Source organism: Dipodomys merriami, unplaced genomic scaffold, assembly GCF_024711535.1.
Source record: "Dipodomys merriami isolate MVZ:Mamm:240054 unplaced genomic scaffold, mDipMer1.0.p SCAF_1, whole genome shotgun sequence".
In the NCBI taxonomy this organism is placed as follows: Eukaryota; Metazoa; Chordata; class Mammalia; order Rodentia; family Heteromyidae; genus Dipodomys; species Dipodomys merriami.
In genome coordinates this window covers 68,958,581-68,979,367 of record NW_027202270.1, presented here as the reverse complement: position 1 = coordinate 68,979,367, position 20,787 = coordinate 68,958,581, and the positions used below count along the sequence as shown (strand labels likewise).

At 34.8% G+C, this 20,787-nt stretch overlaps 1 protein-coding gene across 1 annotated transcript in view; it reads left to right on the top strand.

Annotated features, from left to right (window-relative positions):
* Positions 1-20,787, top strand: part of Arhgap15 (Rho GTPase activating protein 15) — a 644,233-nt gene that overhangs the window by 364,877 nt on the left and 258,569 nt on the right. Inside the window, exon 9 of the mRNA XM_070023631.1 lies at positions 8,159-8,281. Within this exon, the coding sequence (XP_069879732.1) occupies positions 8,159-8,281 (123 nt within the window). The remainder of the gene's footprint in view (positions 1-8,158; positions 8,282-20,787) is intronic.

The following is a 20,787-nucleotide window of genomic DNA, read 5'->3' as shown; positions in this document are numbered from 1 at the left end:
TGATATATACATATATATATATATAATCGAATTCTATGCCTTTTTTTCCTTTTCTTTTAGGAAATTATTTAGGAATTTGGCTGTAAAAATCAGCCACTGCCCTAGCATAGTAGCCATTTACTTTATTAGCAAATCTATCAAAGTTTTGAGCAATTCTAAGTGACAGGTTTAATGACACTCCACCAAGTCCTAAGAAACCAAGATGAAATACCTATTGAATAGAAGAATGATTTAATGATCTGAATATTTGTCTCATACACTGTAACTGATTGTTTCACTTTTGTAAAAGGAATTTTTCATTTTGTTTCTATACATACCTAAAATATTTTTGCTATTGAGGTATATTTTTCTTTTCTTGTCTTTGTTTTTCTGAAAAATTCAATAGACTTTTTTTTTCCAATGCTGGGGCAGGTTCATGGCTAGCACTCTACCACTTGAGCCACAGTGCCACTTCCGGCTTTTTCTGTTTATGTGATACTTAGGAATCGAACCCAAGGTATCATGTATGCTAGGAAAACACTCTACCACTAAGCTACATTCCCAGCCCTGAAAAATGCACTTTTAACCTTTAACCTCTGATGCAAAGATATTTTTGTTTTTGGATCATAAAAAGAAAACTGCAATGGAAGGTGAATCACATATTATGGTGATATGCTCAATATTAGTAGCAAAGTAATGAAATCATCATCACTTTCTTAGAAAGTATGCAACTCAGAACTATGCTAAATGTTATGATAAAGAACATACTGGCAGCAGAATAAAAATATTAAAGTTCCATGATAGTGAAGAATCTGCATCATAGACAAATGAATGCATTAGAAGTAGAGGACATGGATGCATCTATTACTGGGAATAGTAAACATGAAATTTCCATATGGCTGAATGATACCAGTTTGCCAGCTCTTTATTAGCACTGAAAATATAAAATGTGGCTAGCTTTGACTCTTTAACTAGATAATTTATTATAAAAGTAAACATTTTCATTATACAAATTCTCACTACTCCACAAATGGGTAGATAACATAAATATGAATCATTGAATATGCAATGTGTGCTTACCCTTCTGTTATGAAGTGAATCATCTGTTTTGTATTTCTGCAATGTCTAAGCAGGAATTAAGTGGTTAAAATAAAGTAATGCTGTTAAAACACCCTGCATTCGCTCTTTCAATTATTTCCAGATTTAACTATAATTTGTGTTTTGAGTAAGTTACTTAAAGTTTCAATAACTTAGGCTATAAGTTGAAGGGTTAAAATGATGACTTCTGTTTACACTGAGCTTGATAAGAGAGAGAGAGAGAGAGAGAGAGAGAGAGAGAGAGAGAGAGAGAGAGAGAGAGAGAGAGAGAGAGAGAGAGAGATATTAAATGATCAACAATATATTAAAATCAAACCTACCCTTTTTGTCCACTCTGACTCCAGGAGTTATGTGCAGATTTCTGCATGCTATAAATCAGCATCTGGAGAGAGCAAAGCAGTGTTTATTACTGTATTTACTAAAAGTCCAAGAATTAACCCAAGCATGTAGGCCCTGAAAAGAATCAGGCAAATGCTGAAAAAAATATTTAGTTAACTTTACTCTTCTTTCCAGTGTACTTTGGGTAAGATGCTCTTCTTTCAGTAATTTAGAGACTGGTAAGACAGAGTAGCTCCAAGTATGAGAAAGTTGTATTGGAAAATATGAGTGCAGACAAATCCATACATTGTTATGTAATGTTTTCGATGGTTTGGGATAGGTTTTGGAATCTCTGGGGATAAAGAACTTGACATAACCCTATGCTGTCATTTTGTTTTTTTCTGGTTCCCTTTTTCTGGGAATGCAGTGTGATAAAACGATTGCATGAAGCTAGTGCTGCCACTTCTGTCTTGATGTCCTCTTGAAATTTCATTGAAGGTCTGAGTACTTTTAACTGATACAAAACTATCTACCTACACCCAATGCTGATCCTGATATAAAAATTCACCACTAAAGAACAAGTAGCCTAGAAAGTTGCTTGGGAAAGCATTTCAGAATAGCAGTGACTCCACTATCCTTTAGCATCATTTCTGAAATGTTAGCTCTCCCAGAACTTCCAAATTTAAAAATAATAATAACAACAACATGTAATTGTATCAAGGGAATACTTCAAGAACAGCAATTTGGCAGGAAAAGAAGATTTTTCAAAATAAGGTCTCCAGTAAGAAAGTTCTGGCAGATGTACAATCCTGGATCGTGTTATCCAAACTGTGAAAGATTTGGGGGTTTTCTTTTGTGGTTCCCATATTCTTAATAGAATGGTAATAAGAGACCATCATCAAAACTGTAGAATCGCCCCAATTATTACTACTGTGGGAAAAATCAATATGTGAAGTATACTCTTTACAATAACCATTACCATCTCCAGAAGTGATGTTAACTCCATAATGTCTCTCAGGTATGAAACTTGTTTTGAGCTAATGTTTTTTTCTCTTATGTAAAGCAATTTCATATAGATCATCTTAGAAAGCTCACTATCCTAACATCTGAAAATCCAGGATCCTAAGGCCTCTCTGCTAGGAGACCAGCTTTAGCAACAATTAAATCTCTCAACTGGTTAAGAATGTTGCTTAAAGTTAATGCCTTTGCCCTGTATGTTGAGACTTAAATTGCATATTATTATTCAAGATTATTCATCTTTGAAAAATATTCTTTTCATTTGGGCTTGAAAGAAAAGATCATCCATCAGTAGGAAAAAATAATTGGAAAACATAAAAGAAGTTAAGTTAACTAACAAACCTGGAAAGCTAGTATAATTAGGTTAACTGTTTGTGAAGATAAAAATATGTAGAATTAAGTGGGATTCCTCTGGTCTCCTATGTAAGTCAGATTAAATGCTTTAGAATTTAAATCCATATCTCCCTCCTCGCTTTCCATTGTCAAATAATAAAAAAAAAGTTTAAGTGGGACTGGAAAAAAAAACTGCTCATTGGCTTAACATAAATCTTTAAACTGCAGGAAGTTTCACCCTCAAAAAATAGTTGATTCTCTGAGGAAAAAAAAGGCTGAATTCTATTTTTCATAAATGATGGATTATTGTACCACACTGTGTATTTTCCAGTAAAGTGTCCTTTTATTTGCACTGTGTGATTACAAGTTTCTAAAAGTATGTGTGGGGTCACTTCAGTGCTGTGGGAAACTGGAAGGAACACTTCTGTTAAAATCAGTAGTGAAATCAGAAGCAAACTATGTCCTGATTATCATAGGCATGTGTTTAAATTTTGCTTTCCTTAATTGGTTATGTTGTATTTACTTAAAATGAACAATTTGGCAAGTTTTTCTCCCTTGACAACAGAAAAGCGTAAACTGTTTTATAAGTTTGGCTTTTAAAATCAGATTTGTAAACCACAATATTCCAAGACTGTTACTGCCATTTTCAGGGACCTGGTAAAGAACTTTGCTCTATAACCATGCATCTCTTACATTTTAATTTTGTATTTATAGTGCTTTCAAGTTATTTGGTTAATAAAAAGGATGTCATATATTATAGTCATCTATTGACTTTCACTTCTGCATACCTCTTCTTAGAACAAAATGAGCAGAATGGATGATGGCAAAGGCCTTGTAATTTGGTTTGTCATCTGAGGACAAGTATTTATAGCTTCAGGAAATAGAAGCTGATGCTCTAGACTGTCTCCAGGAAAATCATCATTCCAGGCAACTTTGGGGACATTTTGGCTGTATTAAAAACTGTGATTATACACAAGACTACAAGTTTCTCAGGAAGTGAGAGAAGGAAACACAATAAAGCATTTAGAAATATATTTCTATTTCCTTTGAAAAGCCAACATAACTTACAGACTTTCTGGCATGTCAAGGCAAATGGTGGTATTGAAAAGAATATAATACACACATAATTTTATAATTATACATAATTAAGAATACTTGGGGGTAGGAAGGTGGCTCAGTGGTAGAGTGCTTGCCTTGCATGCATGAGGCCCCGGGTTCGATTCCTCAGCACCACATAAACAAAAAAAAAAAGCCTGAAATGGTGCTGTGGCTCACGTGGTAGAGTGCTAGCCTTGAGCTGAAGAGCTGAAGGACAGGGCCCAGGCCAGAGTTCAGGCCCCATTACCTGAAAGAAAAAAAAGAAAGAATATTAACACTAGAATACCTAGGAAGTTTCAAAACTATAGCTTACTACATAATTATTTTTATAATCTATCATTTCTATTGCATCTGTTTTGATTTGCAACTTTCTAATCACATCAAATTTACTAGTTCTAAAATGGCAGATGTTGTTTGACCTGGCATTTTTCTTAACATTCTGTTATAGAAAATAGTGAGGTTTGAGGGTGACCAGAAATGAAAAATGTTACCTGCAAATGTATAAATGGATTATCTTATGTAATTCCAAGAAGAGCAAAATTTCCCAAGATCGTGTTTTGAAAACATTGTGTTCCTTTATCCCGAAACACCAGAGCCACGTCTGTAGAGTTAGAATACAATATAAGTTAAAGTAGATCATCTACCACTGGTGCTCCTTATAATACTTCACCTTATAATTAAAACTGACAGGATAGTATGTGGGCACAGTATATTAAGACACACAGAAAAACTGTTTTGAAACAGCTACTTCCTGCAAGTTTGTGGTCTTGTAAAAGCAATTTTTACCTGCTTGGGTTTTGAGGACATTCTCCATGTCTCCAAAATGACCTGTGGTCAATCATGTCATAAAGATTCCTTGATCTCATGTGTATGCTGTCACAACACTTACTCATGTAATAGGTAAACAATGTATTTTGTATTAGGTAGCAGCACTGTCAGAAACATATTGTGTAATGTAAAACTTTTAATAGTCACCTTTACATAAACTAAGTTAAAATGTATTAATTAATTTTAATGTTTCTTTTGTGTATATATTTTTATTGTAAGAATAGTGTACAGAGGGGGTACAGTTACATGAGTAAGGTAATGACTGCATTTCCTATCAAGCATTGTTACCTCCTCCTTTGTTTTTCCCCTACCAGCCTTCCTACCTCCCCAACTCCTCCCTCTGCCCCCCCAAAGTTGTAAAACTCATTTTCAATACAGTATCTTGTATATCTCATTGCTACAATGGGTCAACCTGTACCTGTATTTCAGCATTTTGTTATTTCCCTTCTCCTACCCAAATTAGAAAACTGTATATACAAGATGCAGGGCTCCAGAATCAATTACAGTGAAAACAGGGGTTATACCATGGGGGAGGAACATACAAAAGGAACAAAAAAAATCACATGGTACATTATACGTACAATAAAAAAAACAGCAAGAAAGATAAAACCTTTTGTGTTCCTATCTTTGGGTTCATTTTGCTTAGCATCACTTTATATGGTCATATGTACATAGCTTTTGACCTTTTTGCTTGTCCTAGACATATACTAGTTGTTGTAAATAAGGGAAACCATGGGACTTATGTTTCTTTGGTCCTGGTTTACTTCACTTAATACAATTTTTTCCAAGTCTTTTCATTTCCTAACAAATGGTTTTGGGTCCAACATGGGGCTTGTACTCTGGGCCTGGATGCTGTCCCTCAGCTCTTCAGCTCAAGGCTAATTCTCTACCACTTGAGTCACAGCAGCACTACCTAATAATGTTTCTTTCAGCTGAGGCTATTCAAAGCCTTATCAGTTTGACATATCACAGAATATGTATTCCAAGTGCTCAAAGACCCAAAACCATTAGTGGCTCCCATATTGGCTATCACAGGTGCAAAGCAGAGCTTTGCAAACTGTTGAAGTTAACTTCCCATAAGAAGTGGTAATATTTATGTGGGAAAGAGTGAAAGCATAGTCAAAGCATACACAACTGCCCTGGGGACTCAAATGCCCTGCTTCTGCTTTATTACCCTGAGTGCTGAGTTGCCACACAATAAACTCCTCCGAACACAGTAGCTAAGAGGCCTTGGTCTATAGATAGAAGTGAATCTCAAAATTTTCAAGCTGTGGACTCATTCATATCCCTTACTTTAAAATAATTGTACTGTTATTACCAATTCATTTAATCACTTATGATAGTTTGTAGACCTGTATTTATGCATATGTAAAAAATGATATTTGTAGGTTTAGCTTTGTTTTATTCAATGGTCTACATTTTTCTCTGTTCCAATAGACCATTTACCACCAAGAAAGAACTTAAGCAGATTCTATATATTTTCCGATGAGTTTAGGCAGCAATATTCAATAGCAAACATATTTACATTTCCCATTAGGAAATGTATAGAGATGATTTTGATTGTCACATTTAAGAAAGGGGTGCTATTGTCATATTGTTTGGTAAGAGACTGGAGAACACAGAGATAAAATAAAAGACCATCCACAACAGCCTGCACAAAATAGCCTTCTACAACAACAACAAAAAATTTGTCTACCCTTTATCAGGAGTTGTGCTTGTTTAAAGCAAAAATAAGGTCCTGTGGTCTTTTTTTTTTTTTTGGTCAGTCGTGGGGCTTGAACTCAGGGCTTGGGCGCTGTCCTTGCGCTCTTCATCTCAAGGCGAGAGCTCTACTGCTTGAGCCACAGCGCCACTTCCATTTTTCTAGTGCTTTATTGTAGATAGGAGTCTCACGGACTTTCCTGCCCGGGCTGGTTTTGAACCTCGATCCTCAGATCTCAGCCTCCTGAGTAGCTAGGATTGCAGGTGCCCGGCTCCTTGTGGTCTTTTTAAGTAAGATGCATCATCTCAATTAAATATAGCACCTAGTCATATGTTTCAGTCAAAACTTTCTGATTTTTAAAAAAGATGAAAAATACATGTAAATTGAAGAGAACAGAATTTGAATTTGCTTTAATACAAAGAACTTTACCCTTCTCACAGCTAGCGGGCAGGATGGTCTTCTGCCTTCCCTAACCATACTTCCCTTACCTCCTTATCTTGAAAATTAAAGTTTACTCAATTTGCTTTGTTTTCCAAGGGATGCAAAACTACCCTTAACCAATTCTGAAGTTTTCTCACACTCTAAACAAGGCAAATTTTGAAAAGTAAACGTATTTTTTTAATGGTACTACTGGGCATCAATTGCTCATGCCTATTATCAGAGTTACTCAGGAGACTGACATCTGAGTACCTAACTTTGAAGCCATCCCCAGCTGATAAATCCAAGAGACACATATCTCCAATTAACCAGCAAAAATCCAGAAGTGGAGATGTGGGTCAAGTGGTAGAGAGCCAGCCTTCTGCAAAACAAGCTGGCAAGAGCATGAAACCTTGAGTTCAAGACCTAATAGGGGCATCAAAAATAAATTTTAAAAAGGAAAACTAACTAATAAATTATTTCAAATCGCCAGTTCTTCCAACAGTTAAAACATGCATCATTATGACCTGGGTAATATCTATTTCTTGTCTTACAGACAAAATAAATTACTGTATTAGTTATTAAAATACTTTGCATGTGGTTAGATTCTATAGCTAATAAATAAGACTTTATGTTTTATATTCATCATGTAATTCACAGCTTTTATTGTACAACCTTTGTAGTAGTCAACATTCAACAAATTTTTATACAAGAATGAACTTGACACATACATGACTTTGAAAATAAACCATAGGAAACTGAAGATAAGGGACTAATAAAGACAGGAGAAAATGAAGCAAACTTGTATTTCAAACATTCTCCAAGAATTTATGGTCACAATTTATCAATAAACAGCACCAGAAACACTTTCTTCAGGAAAAGAAATCATCTTTTGTTAACACGGAAAATAAAAGACTGACAAAATTATTTGTGCAAGCAGGACCATCAAACATGCATGTAATCGTTATGGATGGTGTATAGCATAAGTTGAAATTAAGGCTAAATCCTACCCCCACGTCCTTCTTTTAGATTAATTTTTCTTTACTCTGACCATAATTTTGTGTTTAGATATGGGAAGGAGAGATTAACTAGATAAATGTTATTATTTTAAATACAAGGGAATGAAAGTTAAAATAAATTATGAATATATAGAGCTAACTCCATTCTTAGAATTTTTGCAATATTTTGCAGTCAGACTAATACTTTCATATGGGCAAATCTTATATACATGTCTCATCTACACAGATGGACCTAAGCTATTAATTCAAGTAGTTGTTCTATAACTACTGTTTTCTATTTACATTTGCATAATGTAATAATCATAAAGAGAAATTTACTGAAAGTCTCTGACTTATTTTTAATCTCCAGTGTTCAGACTGCATCACAGTGCTTCTGATACCAGCGACAAAAACAGAGTTAAAAGCAGATTAAAGAAGTTTATTACCCGAAGACCTTCCCTGAAAACGCTGCAAGAAAAAGGACTAATTAAAGGTACAGAACATTTTATACCAGTACTGTAACTGTGATAAGTGAATGTGGTTGTCTCCATATCAAATGGTAGGATATTTTATCCATTTCATGTTGTTTTTTAAATTTACTGATCTACAACAGAGGAAAATAGACTCATCTAGAAAAAAAAAAATGAACCTTGAAAAATAGAGATGGCCTCAAATTTCGGAACTCCAAGAATCTTGAGTTTTGGACCAAGAGTACAGAAGCTGGCCTTTTAGAATAACCACATGCTCCATGCCTAAACATACTAGTTTATACCTGATCCCACACCCTACTCATTAGCAGTAGCCCTTTTCATTCTTATATATGACCTGATTTGGATTATGTTTCCTGCTTGTTCACTTCATAGTCTAAACTATTGCTAAGTAGATAGTCAAAGGCAAACTCATTTCAGGAGAACATATACATAGATATGGACATCTGGAGGGGCTACAAGCTTTGTCTAAAATGAAGGGAGGAGATACTTTTACTACATATATATATATATATATATATATATATATATATATATATATATATATATATATATACATAGTACACATACATATGTGTGTGATGAAAGATATATGGAAGAGAAATTCCTAAACATCCCAGCCAATAGAAGAGAAAATATGCTTCATGACATTATGAGTTGGAATTCATGTCATGATTCTAACATTCACTGGTAGATCAAGTAAATGACATTGAACAAATCATGATCTCTCTGAGCCTCAGCTTTCTCATTTGTATAAATGAGGATACTTAGACATAACATGGAAAGGGTATTTAACCCTTTACAGGTTTAACTTCATAGAACAATATACTAGAACCTTCCATTTTTACCTTAGAACTCATTGTTTGATTGTTAAAGAACTCATTAAGATTGTTAATTTGTTAAAAGATTCAGTTATCAGTTACTTGCCATTTTAAGACAAATAAAAACTAATGCTTTTTCGTGGCTGTGGCAAATGAGTCCTTTTAATACAGTGGCAGATTTGGCTGCAATCAAAATAGTAAAGACTGAGTAAACTTCAGAAGTGCCTTAGAATTGGTGTCAGAAAGCAGCAGAGCAACTAGACAACTAATACAGATTCTATACAATGTGCAGAACCACTGAACGCACTTGGTGCCTGCCTTTCCTACCTCAGAGCTATGTTTAATCCTCACTATAGCTGACCAATGAGTCAGTATTCATTAGTAGCGCTATGGAAAATTTATGTGAAATTCTGATTTGATAAGCTTCCATTGTTGTCTTCAGTAGATTTTTTGTTTCCAACTACAGATCAAGTTATGCAAATATAGTCACTTCTTGGGGTTGTTTCAATTTTAACTATGAACCTTTCTGAAGGCTTTCACTGACTTTTATTTTCAACTGAATAAAAGGCAGTAATCCAACTTTTTAAAGAATCTAGCCAGTACATTAATCTGATTTCTTATTATAGTTAAGGCAAAGGATTAGGGAAAAAACATAGTCATTATTTTTAGTGTTAAGAAATACCACATAAAATAATGATTATGTGTTAATAAATTACTTACATAAAATTAAATTAATGGCTAAATGGTTAATTTCTCCAAACAAAATCACTCAAAGCTTTCAAAGTAAAGAAGTATTTAGAATAGGGTATAAAGGTCTTAATCTGCAGTACATTTGGCAAAAAAAAATAAAAAGGATCAAATTCCTTAAACTCTGACCTTCTGTGTCAGACACAAGGCCCACATTGCAGAACGCTACTTCATAGTTTGGTTCTAATGATTGTGTCTCCTGAGACCTAAGAATGACTCTGCAGGGCCATTACCCCTCTGCAAAGTGCTTATTCTTTTGTACACTGTTCCCACCAAAGGTTGAAGGGACAGAGCTCTGAATTCAACTAGCCTTCATGGAGCATCACAATGCTAGCAGGAAATTCAATGCTTTGAGGACTTTGGAGCAACTATCTGAGACATGTCCACAAAGCCTCATATGTGAAAAGAATTGCTTGATATCACACAGTCTCAATTAAATAACAAAGCCTCTCTTCAAAACCTATTTTTGCTAGGCACTGGAGGCACATACCTGTAATCCTTGCTACACAGGAAGTTGAGATATGAGGATCACTGTTCAAAGCCAGCCCAGGTAGAAAAATCCATGAAACTCTTATATCCAATAATCAGCAAAAAATAAACAGCAGTGGAGGGGTGGCTCAAGTGGCAGAGCACCACCATTAAGTGAAAAAGCAAAGTAAGGGTATAAGGCCCTGAGTTGAAACCTCAGTTCTGGCACAAAGATGAAAACCTACTTATCTACTTTTGGAGTCATGGAGAACTGGCCAAAATGTGATGGCATTGGTGAGACTCTAGATCTGGAAATAGTCCATTGATGAGGCTTCCATTACTAAGTTCTTTAAATTGCAAGTATATACAAATATATGAACTGAAATATGATAAATTCAAGGAAGAATTCAAACAGTGTAATTCCTTAGAAAAAGTAAAAGTTCAACAAAATAAAAACCAGGAAGCAGATATTTGAACAGTGTGGGGGATGGGGACTGGGAAGGTGGTTCAGTGGTAGAGTGCTTGCCTTGCATGCATGATGCCTTGGGTTCGATTCCTCAGCACCACATAAACAGAAAAAGCTGGAAGTAGTGTTGTGGTTCAAGTGGTAGAGTGCTAGCCTTAAGCTGAAGAGCTGAGGGATAGTGCCCAGGCTTCAAGCCCCAGGACCAAAAAAAAAAAAGAAGAAGGAAGGAAGGAAGGGGGGAGAGAGAGAAGGGGGAGAGAGAGAGAGAAAGGAAGGAAGGAAGGAAGGAAGGAAGGAAGGAAGGAAGGAAGGAAGGAAGGAAGGAAGGAAGGAAGGAAGGAAGGAAGGAAGGAAGGAAATCTGAATAAGAAATCAGGTACTTGAAAGGGGTAGGAAAGAGGAAAGGAGTAGACCAATGAAGAGAAGGAGAAAATGCAGTCAATCATTTAATGTGTATTCTATAAAATTAAGACAAGTGAGGGAAAGGGAAGGAGTGGTGGGGCGGGATGGATGGCAATGTTAAAAAGGGTGACATTGATCAAGAGGTATTATAGTCATGAAGTACTTTGTTAAATGGCAACGCCTTTGTACAACTACTTAAAGATAAAAAAAGAAAAGGAAATAAATAATAAAGTGACATGTGAGAAGGGTACATGGGATGCAGTCATTTGGGATGAAGCAGGTAATTCGGGATGATTGCTCAATAGGAAAAACTATTAATAACTTGGAGGAGTTTAGCAGTCCTTGCAGCTTTGCCGAAAGCAATGAGTTCTAAAGAGCTCTCCAAGTGTATTCACATTGCCAAGGGCTGACAAATATTTTCAAATAGATGAGTTTATTACATTGAACATCTCATTGGAAAAAAGTTTAAATCAATGTAATTTGTAAATTATCATCAAGAGAGATTGTTTTAAGGTGATAAATTTGTTTGTACATTTGTACATAACTTCTACTTAAGTTTCAAAATAATAGCTCTGTAATTTCAGCCAGATTATACAATCTTTCAAATAATAGCACTGACATCCAAGAACAAGAACGACTTTGAAACACAGTTTTTAAAAAGATAACAAATAATTAGTGTTTATTTTTTTAATTTAAGAGCTACTAATATTTTCCATATCAAAATAAGAGAAAGATTTTTTAAATATTTTTATCTCTATTACTTATCTAGCAATTAGCTAGACAGCATCCATAAGAACTGAAAATACTGTGTTATATTTTTCACATTATAATGTCGAGTTGAAAATTCAATGAAATACCTCAGAAATGTATAAAAAGTGTTGTTTTCAGCCTCACCTTAGCTTTGCTCCCTAGGAGTGCCACTTTAAATGGATTGTATTTCCAGTTTCTAGAAGTAGGCTCATTTGTTATTGCAGATGCAGACTGGTCTGTCAAAACTTCCCTTATCAATACCTTCTTCACCTTCAGTATTATGATCTCTTGATTTTTCTTACACAACACATTATATTTCTGCTGTAATGGGTGCCCATTTGACAAAGTAACACTAATCCTCATTTAGCTGGCTCTTCTCCTTTCCAAATAAACAGTCAAAAATAGTTGGTCTTACTGTCCTCCATCCTCTCTCTCCCTCTCTCTCTCTCTCTCTTTCTCACTCTCGCTCTCCCTTTCTTTCCTTTCCTTTTCTTTCTTCCCCTCCTTTCCTTTCCTCCTTTCTACCCTCCCTTATTTTTTCTTTCACTCCCTTCTTCCTTTCCTTCGTCTCCCTTACACTCTAGCACCTTCCCTCCCTTCCTAAATTTCTAACTTCTAACTTCATTCTTTTCTTCTGAGATTTGAATTTTGGGCTCTGCTCTTGCTAAGCAGGCATCACCATGTTCAACTCTTATATATTCTGAAGTCTTCAATCTTGCCCTTCAATTAGATAAGTTTCTGGTCGCTTTACCCTGTGATTTTCTTTATCATTCTTCTGGGTTGTACATGCAGTCCTTTGAACCCCTTGGCTTTTCTTTCAGGATATAATCCCTTTTGTTATTAGATAACAGGATTCATTATCTCCTTCCAAAATCAAGAGACATTAAATATCTAAAACTATTCCTTTAATGTGATCACACAATTAGCTAATAGTTTTGTTGGGTATTAAATTCCATTGACTCTAGAAAACTGTTGTATGCTCCAAACTTAGGAATATTAACTTCTCATGAAAGTAATAACTGAATATTGAATATTTTTATTTTGAAATTTCATAATAAATATAATGTACATATTGACAGTTTTGAAAATATATTCTGTTTAGCACTTAATGATTACCCTTCAGTTCTGGAATTTACTTTTCTGTTAGTATATTTATTTGCTTCCAACACGTATGCACTGTTCCCTCAGTGAAATCTTTAGTATGAGAATATTAAGTCATCAGGATAGGTTGTTTTATGCTATCTTAATTTTCCTCTCAATCTGAAAGAAATATAGTTTTTCCTCGCAATTTTTTATTAATTTGTTTCAACATTAGTAATCTTACTTTCATTTTTTACATTTCTTTCTTTTGCTGCATTTTCATACCTAATCCTCTTATACACAAGAGAAAAAACTTCTTTATTCATTCTACTTCCACACCTTATAATGAGAGTGATATTAATATTAAGCAAATGCTCATTCACTGAATAGGTAGAAGTGTGTGTGTGTGTGTGTGTGTGTGTGTGTGTGTGTGTGCACATGTGTGTTTGAGAGAGAGTATGTGTATGTGTATGTTAACTGTCTGAGGACACAAAATAGAATTTATTATTGTTCTAGATTTTTAAGTTTGTAATTTTCTGAGTTTCCCCTTTTCTTGTCTAAATCATCCATTTCATTTTAGGTCCTTTTCTTCCATTTATTTGTCTCATTCTATTTCTACCAAATTAATGACTTTGCTCAAATAACTGCTGGCAATGATTGCCCATTCTTCATAAAGAATGGTCCCACATGGGCCAGCTGGAGCTCTGGATTCTCTGGTAGAGCTTGTCAATTAGATGATTTTGCTTTGGACATAGAATACTTCTTTATAATCTCAATAAGAGGAATTAATAACTATGATGATAGAACAGATCACAATTCCTTTTTACAATTATGAAAATTGAGGAGAAAAGCAATTAGTATATTTAAAAGGGTAGCAGTTTTCCAACTGTTAGTGTTAACAATGAGTTCTACCACTTACTAACTGTATAACTTAGTATGTGGTTTTCAACTTTCTCCTCTAAGAAATTTGTATTATAAAGTTTAAATTAAATAATATATGGAAAAAATCACAAGACTCAGTTTGTCTTAGCCATTTTATAACTGCTTCCTTCCATTAATTTTTCTTTATTTTCCTCATTTTTTTATCTTTCCTTCTTTCCCACTTTCTTAATCTTCTTTTCTTCCTAACTCACTTCCTTCCTTTACCCTTCTAACCTTAATTTTTCTCTTCTTTCTTTAGGTCACTGATGACATTATGACCAAGATGGTTCTAGTAAACCATTCTCCCCAAGTATTCATTTAAAATTTGAGGAAATAGTTTAGGCAAGTGTCTACTAAAGGCAACAGTATTGCACTTAATTTCAGAAAAGTATCTGGAGAATTTGGGGTTGACCTATATTTACCTGTTTGGTAATTTTTATCATATAATTTTTTGTACTTAAGTTGGCATGTGCTCATTTTTTTTCTTACTACACTCATTTCATAGTGTCATTTATTTGCAATATCATTTTAGTAATTATCCACAGAGACACAAATAATATTTTAGGTTTCTGTCAAAGAAAATAATGTCTTTGAAAAATTATGGTACTTCTGTAGAATATGGCAATTCCATCAAAGTAAAAATATATTTGCCATTCAAATAGCAGATACACATTATCAGTCCTAAGATGTATAATCAGCCTGTTTATGAATAGAAAAACATTAAGAGGAGTGTATTTTAAAAAAAAATTTTTAGAACTGATATATGACAGCATAAACTTAACACCACAGTGTTAAGTTCACACGTGTGTGTGTGTGTGGTGTGTGTGTGTAAGCACCACCGTAATATAGCTTTGAATAGAGACCTGCTCCAGCTCTTCCACTTTATCAGTGTTAGTCTGAGAATAAATGTATTTGAATTTATATACCAGGGCATGGGCCTATCATTGCTTAGGCTTGAAATACTCTCACAACTTACACAATGTGCACTAATGTGCTTAAAATATCTTGTAAATCTTCTTTCCTTTAAACTTCTTTATGGTTCATAATTGAACTGTGATCCTTATGTGTGAGCTATGTCATGATTTAATATTAGCCAAAATTAATAGTCAACCTTAAGCTTCTTTATCTTGGCCTACAAGCTTCCTGGTTGCTTTTGCATTAACAGTTTCAAGGCAGTTTCTGTTATTTAAAGGCCCTTGGGAGCAAATGTGTTGGTAATAGAGTACCGCATAGTTAGTTTTGATTCAATAATAAAATATAAGTCACCATGAAAGATGGAAAAATGTTGGGGAAATGTGCACCTATGTAGCAGGTTAAGCCTATGCATTTTAAAAGCCTGTTATTCAGGAAGGATATGATGCAGGTTCTATTTGATATTAAAAGCAGATTAACTGTGGAGTAATGAAAGAAAATGAAGTCTAGAAATGGAGTTTGTTAGATAATAGGGTAAAAACATACGCTGATACAATAAATAAGTCTGTGGTTCAATTTTTTTCTTATGGAACTAGTCTTTTATATAGATGATGAGTAACATGTAATATTATTTGAGATGAAGGCTTAACTATATTGCCAATCTTCCATATTCATGAGTTCTATGTCTGTGGATGTCACATAGATTGAAAGTATTAGACAACCCCATTCTAGTTCCTTCCCTGGAAGAAATGCTTGGTTGTTTTTTTTTTTTTTTACATGCTTAACCCATTGCCCATAATTTTGTGCTAGTCTTCATGGTCATTTAAATTTTGGTACAAATTGCAAATATTGTATTCGAGTCTTCCAGTTTGAGTGCTATCAGGTTGCTATATAAAACAAGAAGAAATATGATGAGTATGGTGGTTTATGCCTGTAAATCTCAGCTACTTGGAAGGTCGAGATAGAATTAAGGTTCAGGTACAAGTTAGCAAGATCCCATCTCATTAACAAGAGATTATAGGAAGAGATCAGGAGCCCCAGATGGGCAGATGTGTAGAAAAAAGGAGCGTGGTCAGCATAAATCTTTATTTGGAAAACAACTAAAGCAAATAACTAAATAATAAGTAAATAAATAAATGGAGGAGGTTTGAGATATAGTTTAAGTTGTACATCCCTTGCCTAGAAAACTTGAGATACTTGGTTCAATAACCCAATAACTGCAGAGAAGTAATAAGAGGAAAAGGATGAAGGAGAAGAGAGGAAGAAAAGGAATAAAAACATGTGTACCAGTATAAAAGCAGTAGCAGAGTGATGTTTAGTTTCATCATGTAAATCTGTGTCATGATTTAAGTCTATTTTGTGCACTAACTCTTAATATCCTATGTGTGTGTGTGTGTGTGTGTGTGTGTGTGTGTGTGTGCATGTATGTGTACATTTTAGAAAAGATGCAACACTTTTTCTATTCCCAACATCGGACAAACTAAGGTGACTAATTCTCACTAACCTGTGCCCTGGGCTAATTGCAAGTGAACACAAGTCACAATGTGACATTATCTTCTAATGTTAGAAGGTTGTTCTCTGGAGAAGTTATATATGGCCATTTCAATCCTCTGAACACATCCCAAATCTTTCCTCTGTGAAGCCACCTGAAGAGAAAGGAAGATACAGGGCTTGTCAGTGTGCTGAAGAACCCCCTTCTTTAAAGGTTAGCATTTATTATTGATACCCTGCTGCTCTCCAGCAGGTGTTCTCCTCCTGTGGCATTCCCTCCTGACTCCTAAAGCCAGCTTGCAGGCAGCAGAAGGTTCTTCAGCTTAGTTCTTGTTAGCTCTTCGGGGTGTCTGTTGTCCCTAAGAACAGTACACAGAGCCAGTGCGGAATATTGGCTACCTCTTTCATGATTTTATAAATCTACTCTTCATCTGAAGTGCTAGCTGGCGATATCATTTTATGATGAGACAAATCATTCAGAGAGTTTAAATGAGAATATTATTCTGATTCTGGATACTAAAATACACAAATGTCTCATATACACTTGGACAAGTTGAATTTTCCATTCTTTTCAAGAAAATAGGTCCTACTCCTTCCTTATTTGTAGTAGGAGTTGGATTTAAGAGTCCACATTATATGTGTGTGTGAAAAGATTATATATATATATATGTATATATATATATATATATATATATATATATATATATATATATCAGAGCTCTAGTAGCCAGTGTCTCAGCAGGGACCCCATTCAGTAGATGTGCTAAACTGCTACAAGCAAGGAAATATTAATGTCAACATTTCATTTTGATGTGTCTTAAGATTAAGAAACTGCTCTTTTGTGTCTTTTAGCATCATTGACAGTTTGGCCTACAGATCTTTTCCCTTAATACTCATATCTATTGTTTATAAATGTTTCATAAATTCCCAAGACAAAAATAAAGGATTTATATCAAATTATTATGATCCCAATTTTTGTTCAATATACAATAGTTCATTTTTACCTTATCCTACTTGATAATAAAAAATGAACATCAAGCTTCAAGCTTAGTGGTAGTACATGCCTGTGACCTCACCTCTTCAAAAGACAGAAGATCCCTTGAGCCCAGGTGTTCAAGACTAGCTTGAGAAACAAGCCACTAAAGTGACTGAGGATGAAGAAGGAGAGGAAAAAGATGAAGAGGAGAGGGAGGAGGAGGGGGAGGAGGAGGGGGGAGGAGCAGTAGGAGTAGGAGGAAAAGGAGAAGGAGGGGGAGGAGGAGGAAGGGGAGGAAGAGGAGGAGGGGGAGGAGAAAAAGGAAAGTATGTGTGTATGTATAAGATTGGATGGATAAAAGATCATAGATGACACAAAGATAGATAGATAGATAGATAGATAGATAGATAGATAGATAGATAGATAGATAGATAGATAGATAGATAGATAACTTCTAGTTCATGTAAAATTATTAGTAGTAAAACTACTCCAAATTAGAAAAAAATGTGTTTTATATTTTTGTCTGTGGAAAATAAGCAAGGTTTGTACCATCACAGTTGATTGTCCATGTTAGGCAAATTGCATTGTGGAGAAGTGTATCTCTCAGCTTTTCTTTGAAATTGACTATGGTGCTCTAAGTGTGTTTTATCAAAGCATTTTCTGAGGCAACAGATCTGAAAACATAAACTTTATGTAGCATTGCTCCTCCTTAGATACTTTCCTTTAATATGCCCTTTCTTTTTGAAGATAAAATAAAAGTACATAAAAGAGTTCTGGGAATAGGCAGCAATATGTCATAAACACCCTTCACTCCCCCTCCCCCAGGGCTCCCTCTCCCAAAATTTGGAAATGATTTGATTGAAGTGATGACGGCCTTGATCTTGTTTGAATACTTCTGCTTCCTCATTGTCCTCTTCTCTCTCTGGGAGGCAACAGCCCTGTCTCAGAGTCACCCCTGGGAGGGAAAGAGGTATTTCTAGCAACCATAGTTTCCAAACACAAAATTGAGACACATGGCCTGACAGTGACATAATATTTGAAGTTGAGATTGTGCTCAATGATCCAGAACATATGGTTGAAAGAGTTTTCTTATAAAAGCCACCATTTAAACTTTCTAGAATCTTATTCACAAAAGACTCATTCTCTCATATCTTTCTTCTCATTGAAAAAAAAAATGTCATCTACAGATTACAAAAGTGACCAGCTTTCTCTCCAACGTAATTCTTTGCTAGCTGGAGAGTTACCCCACTGACAAAACTGAATGCACAGCTAAGGAGGAGGAGATACAAAGCAGACTGCCAAATATATTATGAATATATTGCTCTTCTTAAAAATGCTAGTTGGTTTTTCATACTGGGGTATTGACTAACTGTCTGTGTTTGATGTATGCTTTACCAGCCTGATGTCGACTTATGGTTAGAGCTTAACTTGTTAGTTCTGCTTTTGCAGCCAATTCAGAATAACTACAGATGCCTCGAGATATTAAAATTGACTGCTCAAATGGACTCAGTGTGGGAGTTTCATTGGTTTTAAATTGATAACAGCTGAAAGAGTGAATGATTAAAGTGTACATGGGCATAGGACACAGCTCTTTCAGAAGAACTCTTCTAAACAGACTCCACTAGTGTGGGAATATTTTCCCCTTTCTTTTTCTATTATAGTTGTTTCTAAGCTATTTCAGTTTTTAAAAAAAGTTAAATTGTGCAGAAATATTCAGGAGCTTAGGGAAGAATAATTCCTGAGAACTTGAGATAAATTCTGATGAAGTGAAGTTCTAATCTGTAGGGAACATTTAAAGTTAAGTAGCATTCCATAAGGTGGTAATTGTGTCAATTTCCCAGGCATTTGAGTTAAATAAGCTGTATAGGAAGCATAAACTGTCATAATAGAAGGGTTGGCGTGTCGTGTACATCTCTTTCCTCAACTCATAAAAACCGAAGTTCCAAAGTGCCTTATCACAGATAAGTGAAACAAAGCTCCTTCTTTCTTTTCCTCATTCCCCTGGGAACAGTTATTATTGTTTTCATTATTTAAAAAGATGTTCTGAATACTTGCTTTGCACACAGGATAAAGAACACAAAAGAGGAATAAGGAAACTTTTCTCTTCCTCTTCAAATCAGCTAGACCTTATACAAAACAGGTTTTATGTAAATGTCCTTTCATTGTTAATATTAACTTAGGGGAAAGGCACAGTAAGGAAAATAATTTATAAAAAATTCAAGTTTAGTTTTTTTAAGTAACTGTTTATAATTTATGCCTTCATATTTTTTCAAGAACTCAGGACCTTTGCTATATAATGCTATGACCTAACCCTGCTGTATTTTCAAATGTCTCTAGTATTTTACCTTTGACATTCCATTATTAAGATTTGAATCATATTATAAAGCTGTTAGCTTTGATCTACAGCATAATTAAATTGGATTTGATGAGAAATATATACCCATTTAACATACTCATTTTTTAGTAAAAGGTAAATTTTATCTTCATTAGTATATGCCAAAATATGCGGCAATTATTGACACAGTGTTAATATAATTACTGGAATAAAACATATTTTTAACAATAACATCAGTGAAATGGTATGACATATGTTCAAATATGTAAAAAAAATCAAATTATAAGGAATTCTTTAAGTTTAAAACAGTGCAGGGCTGGGAAGGTGGCTCAGTGGTAGAGCACTTGCCTTGCATGTATGAGGGCCTGGGTTTGGTTCCTCAGCACCACATAAGCAAAAAAGAAAAAAGCCGGAAGTGGCACTGTGGCTCAAGTGGTAGAGCTGAGGGACAGCACCCAGGTCCAGAGTTCAGGCCACACAGCCGGACGCCCCCCCCAAAAAATAAATAAAATAAAATATATTGAGTCTTAAAAAAAATTAGAAACTTGAATGCTGCTATATCAAAAGTTTTAAATTGAGTTTCCAAAGTTTGTGATGGAAAGCTGTGATTACTAGGTGAACACACTGAGAAAGTTGAAGAGAAAAAGAAAATGGTGAGGAATGCAAAGAGTAAGTGTTTAAACAATAAAGTTTTAGATTAGACATTCAAAAAAACAGTGCATTGTTAATATGCTGGTTCCTGTTTACAAGGAAATTCATTTTGTATTTGCTGTTTGAAATTTATTACCATATTACAACCTGTAGAACTGGACCAACTCTTAAAACTGAAATACACCCAACCCTCAAATCATGCTTTTGTTGTGATAATCCCTGCATGTAGTCATCCCAGACTGGCATTGGCATAGTATGTACAGCCCGTAGAGATGTCAGGCAAACATGAGAGATCTCTTTCAACAATTGTTGACTTCCAATTCTTTAAAGACTATCTTATTTACCATTATCAGAGAGGACAGAAAATTTAGAGATGTCATCTAAGTTAAGCACAGGGGAGGAAGGTCCATTAATTTGAATATATCACTCGTCACATGTCTCTTTGAATTTAGAACTCAAATTCATACAAGCAGAATAAAAGATGGAGCTGG